This window comes from Electrophorus electricus, chromosome 21 (assembly GCF_041902795.1).
Source record: "Electrophorus electricus isolate QZ-2024a chromosome 21, ASM4190279v1, whole genome shotgun sequence".
NCBI lineage: Eukaryota > Metazoa > Chordata > Actinopteri > Gymnotiformes > Gymnotidae > Electrophorus > Electrophorus electricus.
In genome coordinates, this window is record NC_137517.1 from 14,362,501 (window position 1) to 14,370,526 (window position 8,026).

At 38.9% G+C, this 8,026-nt stretch overlaps 1 protein-coding gene across 2 annotated transcripts in view; it reads right to left on the bottom strand.

Annotated features, from left to right (window-relative positions):
- The window catches only part of LOC118240558 (NACHT, LRR and PYD domains-containing protein 3-like), a 14,061-nt gene extending 8,892 nt beyond the window's left edge, over positions 1-5,169 (bottom strand). The window contains exons 1-5 of one of the 2 annotated variants that reach the window (XM_081704350.1): positions 5,031-5,169; positions 4,474-4,645; positions 3,796-3,972; positions 3,496-3,570; positions 1,350-3,120 (exon numbers count right to left, since the gene is read on the bottom strand). In XM_081704350.1, coding sequence (XP_081560476.1) covers positions 1,350-3,120; positions 3,496-3,570; positions 3,796-3,910 — 1,961 coding nt within the window. In that variant the 5' untranslated portion in view covers positions 3,911-3,972; positions 4,474-4,645; positions 5,031-5,169. The remainder of the gene's footprint in view (positions 1-1,349; positions 3,121-3,495; positions 3,571-3,795; positions 3,973-4,473; positions 4,646-5,030) is intronic. The other variant, XM_081704348.1, reaches the window with a different exon arrangement.
- Positions 5,170-8,026: the final 2,857 nt, after the last annotated feature.

The window sequence follows — 8,026 nt, forward strand, 5'->3', positions numbered from 1 at the left end:
TTGTCTAAAGACACTGATTCAGGTGAATGTGTTCACAAGACAACAACTGCAGCCCATAATCACCTATCTATCCCTGATTTCAACACACCCCTATTCTCTTTCCCTATTTCCAGTTCTCTGATATAAACACAAACATGTATATGTAAAAATGTATCTCTGTGCCTTAATTCAACACACTACTCGTCATTTTAATGTATTCAGTCATGGTAAATTAATCTGTTGATCAAAAACAGATTTGTCAGTTTGCCTAAGTGTTCCTCGTTTGTGTATTTTGTGTATTTAAATCTTTTGTCTTGCCTGTCATCTTTGCTGGCCAGTTTAATGTCACAATGTTTCATATTTAACTCTCCTTTTTTTCTGTTTGTCCTATGTTTTTATGTTAGTAATGTATTCTGTTTTGTTTTTCCTTGTATGATTCTTCTGGCTATTCGACCACAACCATTTAATGGGGAAAAATTAAGGATTGGATTTACCTGTGATAAATATCACTCTACTCAACATAAATATTGCGCATTAATTATATTATGATAATAATATATTATAATAATATGAATTATTATAAATATTACTCACCATAAAGATAGCTCTACTCAGCGGAAATATTTCTGTATTAATTATATAATAATAATAATAATAATAATAATAATAATAATAATAATAATATATTGTAATAATATTAATTATTATAAATATTACTCACCATAAAGATTGCTGCCCTGTCTACCTTTGTGCACTATTACAGTGTGGTGATATTATGCAGAGATTAAGTACATGCAGTACACACTGAGCAACAGTGTATTGGTACTGATTTACCTTTGCGACCAATAAACTACTACTTTTAGATAAACAGACAGGAAATGGTCACAAAGAAGACTACTTTATTTTTTACAGAATTTCTTACTTTTATGATGTATTTATGTTTACAGTTTTATCAATTAGCTTGTTTGAATAAGGGGTTAAAATGAGTTATATACAGAAAGCTGAACCCACCGGAGCATATGACTAAATCAACATTCCAGACATTCATTATGCATTTATAAGCAATAATAGAAATACAAGCATTTTAGAGTATCTCATCATAAATTTGTGGGGTTTTTTTATATTTATTTATTTTTTTATGGTGCCTTTCGTGGACACCTGCCTGTAGTGAGAGGAAAGGCAGTGCAAAGAAGCACTTTATGATTAATGAGTGGGTCAGTTAGCAGCTTAAATAGTGATTAGGGTATATGATACATTAATTACAAAGGGGTTCAAAAAACACTACTGTAAAATTAACACCATTGTAAAGTCCATTGTTTATGTTGTACTGACCGCAGTGCAGTAGTGTGTTTATGAATAAAAATACTCACACAGCTTTTCTGGATGTTTTGACTACTGGCAGCAGTCTGAGTAAACATTCCTCTGATGGGTCATATTTATTCAAGTCTATCTCCAGCTCCTCTTCTGAGTTCAGCAAGACAAACACCAGAGCTGACCACTGAGCAGGAGAGAGCCTGGCTCCATGGAGACGACGGTTACCTCCTCTGCTCAGGTATGTTTGGACTTCCTGTACTAGAGAATGATCATTCAGTTCATTCAGACACTGGAACAGATTGATGGATTTCTCTGGCGAGGGATTTTCCCTGATCCTCTTCTTGATATATTTAACTATTTTCTCCTTGCTGTTAGAGCTGATTCCTGTCTGTGTCAGTAGGCCTCGTAAGAGAGTCTGATTGGACTCCAGTGAGAGACCGAGAAGGAAGCGAAGGAAAAGGTCCAGGTGTCCATTCTCACTCTGTAAGGCCTGGTCCACTGCATTGATAAAGAAGTCAGACATTGTTTTTGATCTTTTAAGCCCATGTAGGAATCCAGTGGTTTGCTGTTTCAAAACATTTATGTTAGAGATGAAGGAGAGAAATGCATATAAAGCAGCCAGAAACTCCTGAACACTCAGATGCACAAAGCTGAACACCTTCCCCAGATACAGCCTAAACTCTTCTCTGAAGATTTGTGTACACACTCCGGAGTACACTGACACTTCTTTGACATCAATGCCACACTCTTTTAGGTCTTCCTCATAGAAGATCAGGTTGCCCTTTTCCAGCTGTTCAAAAGCTAGTTTCCCCAATACCAGAATTCTTTCTCTAGTCTGGTGAGAGTCAGTGTCAGTTTTTCCATGGTACTTGCTGTTCTTGTGTTTGATCTGAAAGATCAGGAAGTGTGTGAACATTTGAGTCAGAGTCTTGGGGATCTCTCCACTCTCTGCTTCACCAAACATTTTCTCTAGAACAGTGGCTGCTATCCAACAGAAGACTGGAATGTGGCACATGATGTAGAGGCTTTTTGATGACTTCATGTGTGCAATGATCCTGTTGGCCAGGGTCTGATCACTGATTCTCTTCCTGAAGTACTCCTCTTTCTGAGGGTCACTGAACCCTCGTACCTCTGTTACCAGGTCAACACAATCAGGAGGGATCTGAGTGGCTGCTGCTGGCCGAGAGGTTATCCAGAGGAGAGCAGAAGGAAGCAGATTCTTCTTGATGAGGTTTGTCAGCAGCACATCTACTGAGGTTGATGCTGTTACATCACACAATCTCTCATTATTCTGGAAATCTAGAGGAAGTCGACACTCATCCAGACCATCAAAAATAAACATGATTTTGTAAGCATCAGAATCTATGAATTGTAACTGTTTTGAACTGGGGAAAAAATCATGAAGCAGATCCAACAGACTGAACTTTTTCTCCTTTATCAAATTCAGCTCTCTAAAAGGAAATGGAAATATGAAGGAGACATCCTGATTTGCTTTTCCTTCAGCCCAATCCAGAATGAACTTCTGCACAGAGACTGTTTTTCCAATTCCAGCAACTCCTTTGGTGAGCACTCTTCTGATGGATTTGTCTTTAAAGAGGTTGTTGCATTTGATGGGTGTCTCCTGTGTTGCTGGTCTCCTGGATGCTGTCTCAATCTGTCTGACCTCATGTTCATTATTGACCTCTCCACTCCCTCCCTCTGTGATGTAGAGCTCTGTGTAGATCTCATTCAGAAGGGTTGAGCTTCCATGCTGTGAGATTCCTTCATGAAATTCTTTATATTCCTTCTCCAATTTGTATTTGTGGAATTTGGATTTTTCAATCCATCCTAATAGAAAACACAGAAAACAACAACAAAAAATAATTTTATTATAATTGTAACCATCTATTTAAGAAAAAAAAAAAAAAAACTTAAAAAAAAAGTTGTAGCTGCTTTTTTGGTACACTTATGTAGTTATGTGTACTGTGTGCATTGTGTTTGTTGTATGTCACACCATGGTCTGGAAGAAATTACATTTGTGTGAGCAAGTTATATGAAGGAATGTCAAACTTGACTTGATAGACATTACTGTCAGTATAAGTAGACATCCAGTAAATTAGGAGCCATGTCTATATTCAGATGTCACCTTCAGTAAATAAGCAGGGATGTGTATATTCAGATGATAATAAGTATGTTAATAAGTAATGATGTGTAGAAACAGACCTTCATTTTGAGCAGGAGTCCCTGAAGCACCTCCAGTCTGAACTAAGCTGGTGCTGGAACTGGACACTTCCTGCACTGGAGGATGGAATATTGGAAAATCAGAACTTGATTAAATTAATGATCTTTATTAATCTGTTCTATAATGATTAAAGAACCCCAGACTCAGTGAGGAGAATTCACAGTCTGAAAACTGTGGGCTGTTCTATTCATATACCACATATGTATATATCAGTACAAATAAATATTGACTGCAGCCTCTGCTGAAAGATGCTGATTTGGGCAAACAGATTTATCACTTACATCCATATGTAATGTTCAGTGTCACTGGTGCGTGAACCTGATTCACATGCAGCACAGGAGCACAGACGTTCCCTCCTGTCTGAGCTGTGATGTTGGTCTGCACTAATTCATCCATTTTCACAACTTGCTTCTTTTTCCTTTATTTTCTTAACCCCACATGACAGAAGAAATAGAAACCTAAACAGGGAACAAACACACACGCACTCATACACATGCGCCTGGTTACCTGGGCTTAGATGAAGAGCAAAGTGTTACCTGTGCTTAAATACTCTGAGCCAAGTGTTGTTTTTAAACGTATATGTTTGAATACAGTATTTACATTCCTTACTGTAAACAGACATTTGAATAATTTGGTGTTATAATAAGGAAACAACAGTCTTTTTAAGTTTAGCTTGAATCCTTGCAACATAAATGATCGTTTTCCTAATTGAGAAGCAACGCTAAGATATGTGAGTAATGGAAACCTCACTGTAAACTGATCTTTCAACAACAACAACAAAAAAAGCTTGTGAAGTTGATCTGACTTAACTTTTACAATGTAAACAAATATTTTATTTCAGCTACTGTTTCATGTAAAAGTAACTTTTGACTCGAACATTATCAGTTAACAAAGCTTAGCTGAGACCAAATGAACTGTTCCTTGTGTAGTGCAGGTCCAGCTACAATTCAGATACTTACTGTGTTTCTCTCTTAAAGTGACGGACATTCCTCTCCTCATAAAATGGATCCACACAGAGATTGTTACTTGAACTTTAAACTGTTTTGAATTGGTTCAGCCACCAGAGGAAGAAGTGCAACTTTAGCTGTCAAACTGTTATTTCAGAGTTAAATGATATATCCATTGACCAATCTAAACAATGTATGACCAGAGTAAATGTAGGATACAGCATAGTCATGAATCACAAATCATAAGTACAGTATAGAACAGTGAATCTGTGATGAATCCTACCTACAGCAGTAAACAGTATAGAAGAGTTCAATACATTCTGGCTACTGGAGAATTGAATAATTTATGTAGTTTCTACACTTATTAAGTGAAACTCCAGTGCTAGAGAGACACAGTAGTGCAATGTCCAGTAATTTCATACACATACACAAACAAGTTTTGTTTAAAACTATTTTTTTTTTTTTTTTTTACTGTTACCCAGACTACACATCTAAATATCATTTGACTGAAAACTGGTGTCTGAAGGCTTCAGGTTATCAGTTTATAAACTTAATTGGTTGAAACTTACTGAACTCCTTCTTGTGTAGGGCAGGTTCATATAATTAATAAATTCCAGCCCCAAATAAGATGCCAAAATTTTCTCCTAAAATGATTTTCATTCCTCTGATCACAAAATGGATCCACTGAGTGTTTTACTTCCCATTTAAACCGCACTGAACTAGTTCAGCTATCAGAGGAGGAAGTGCAACACTATCTGTCACATGGTTTGTCACCAGTGAATCTTTCCTACTGAACATGGAGTGAGATGAAGTCAGAGGTAACCATGAGATGGACAATGTTTATCGAGGGGAGATCCAGAATCACGTTGCAGTGATGGTCCCTTGTCTGCATCGAGACCTTGCCAAGCATGTTGTTTCTGCTTTTCTCTTTGAAAAGGATCAAAGATCAAATGTACTACTGTCACTTTTTCTACACGCCCAGCGTAGTTAATGTTAGTCAGAGGGAATAAACTACTGTGCATGTGTGAGCCTGTGTGTTTTAGGGGAGGAGAGGAGAGCGTGGGTGTTTATCGCTATCATGTCTACATACACATGACCCTGTAGTCTGAAATGAACACTTGCGTGGTGCTATCAGCTACACTACGAACACTGCTGCAGCCTGCATGCAGTATTAAAATAAAACCCTAACATCAGCTACACCACTAACACTGATCTAGCATGCTATATAACTAATATATAACACCAGTATTAAAATAAAACAATGGTACACATCTGTTACAACATTAACACTGCTGCAGCATGCATGTTATACCACTAAAATAAATGCAGTAATACAAACCTCTCCAGGAGATTCAACAAAGGTGAGGTGAGGGTCATTTCATTCTTCCAGGCACAGATCAGCCTTACTCAGAGGAGGGCCATGGCTAGGAGAAGATATCACTCATATCACTCATTTAGATATACTTCTGGTTAATGATGTCTATAAGTAATGAGGCAAGTTCTCACAAGACAAAGCCAAATGCTAATATGTAATACATATTGGTCAGAATTAAACAAACTGCCCTTCTGTAAACAAATCAAGCATGGCCATCACATGAACACTGGAGCATAATTGATTGGCTCGATATTGGTTCGATTTGAGAAAAACTCAATCCTTCATATCCTGCTTATCCTTCATATCCTGGATGCTTAATCAGTTTTTTTAACTCAAATTTTAGCATCTGAATTTGGCTTATTAAATTTAAACAACTTTAATATATATTGTTTGAATTTTTTATTCTTAATTTGTTAACATTACATTTGCTCACTTTTAGAAATGTCACAGATATGTTATAACCTTATAACTAAGGACTGCAGAGAGGCGGTGGAGGAAATCTTGCATAAATTCAGACCTCAGCTCATACAAGCCTCTCCTTTCCAAGTTCTCACTGGAAGTAACATCTGCAAAGTCATCATACTACAGAGAGAAATTCGAATCATCCTGACCTGATCCACGCAAGCTCTTCACTATTTTTCTACTCTCCTTAATCCTCCCCCTCCTTTCTCATGTCTTACTCCAGAGGATTTTATCACCTTCTTTGAGGAGAAGGTTGCAGCAATCCGCCAGTCCTTTTCCTCTGTTCCCACCCCTCCAACTAATGTGCATTCCCCAACATCCAACTCTCTGACTTCTTTTTCTCCTCTCTCCACAGATGAAATTCTTCAACTGCTGACTTCCAGCAATCTGACTACATGTCCGCTGGATCTGATTCCTTCTGCTCTGTTCCAGACAATCGCAAGAGATCTGCTTCCTTTCATCTCTGTCATCATCAACAACTCCTTATCTTCTGGATATGTGCCTACTGCATTCAAAACCACCAGGGTGGTACCAATCCTCAAGAAGGCCACACTTGACAGCTCCAGCGTTACCAACTACAGACCGGTATCACGTCTCTCTTTCCTCTCAAAAGCCCTTGAACAAGCAGTTTTATAAGCAATTGTCTCTTTTTCTCACCCAGAACCAGCTGCATGATCCCAATCAGTCTGGCTACAAACCGGCACATTCTACAGAAACGGCCCTCATAGCGGTGACTGAGACAATTCATGTTGCTAAAGCTGCCAAACAGTCATCTGTTTTGATTCTTCTAGACCTTTCAGCAGCCTTTGACACAGTGAACCACAACATTCTTCTCTCTGTTCTTTCCAGGCTTGGTGTGACTGGTTCTGCTTGGAGATGGTTTAAGTCCTATCAGCACGGACGGTCCTATCAAGTGACATGGAGAGGATCCACATCCAAACCGTGTAGACTCTCCACTGGTGTTCCACAAGGCTCAGTATTGGTTTCTCCTGCCACTGCTATGCCGATGACACTCAATTATTTATTTATTTTCCACCCTCTGACACGCAGGTCTCCAGACATATCTCAGCATGCTTGACTGACATTGCATCATGAATGACAGCCCACCACTTGAAGCTCAACCCCAGTAAAACTGAGCTTCTGTTCATCCCAGGTACTCCCAACCCTTACCATGACCTCACTGTTTCCTTTGAGAACTCCTTGGTATCACCATCCGAAGCTGCCCGTAGCCTGGACGTAACTTTGGACAACCGGTTGTCGTTCTTAACTCATGTTTCTAATCTAACCCGGTCTTGCAGATTCCTCTTTTGTAACATACGAAGGATTCGACCCTTTCTTTCGCAGGAAGCTACCCAGGTGCTTGTGATCTCAAAGCTAGACTACTGCAACTCTCTACTTGCTGGTCTTCCTCTAAGAACCATCAAACCTCTACAACTTGTCCAGAATGCAGCAGTACGATTGGTCTTCAATCTTCCGAAGTTCATACATGTTATTCCACTGCTGCGCTCCCTTCATTGGCTCCCTGTAGCTGCACGCATCAGATTTAAAACCTTGATGCTTGCCTACAAAGCCAAAAATGGACCAGCCCCTTCATACATGAGGTCAATGGTCAAAGCCCGATCCGTACCTCGAGTACTTCAAACCTCAAGTATGGCTCGGCTTGGAATACCATGCTTCAAGTCTCATGGAAGACAAGCATCGAGACTATTCCCTGTCCTGGCTCCTAGA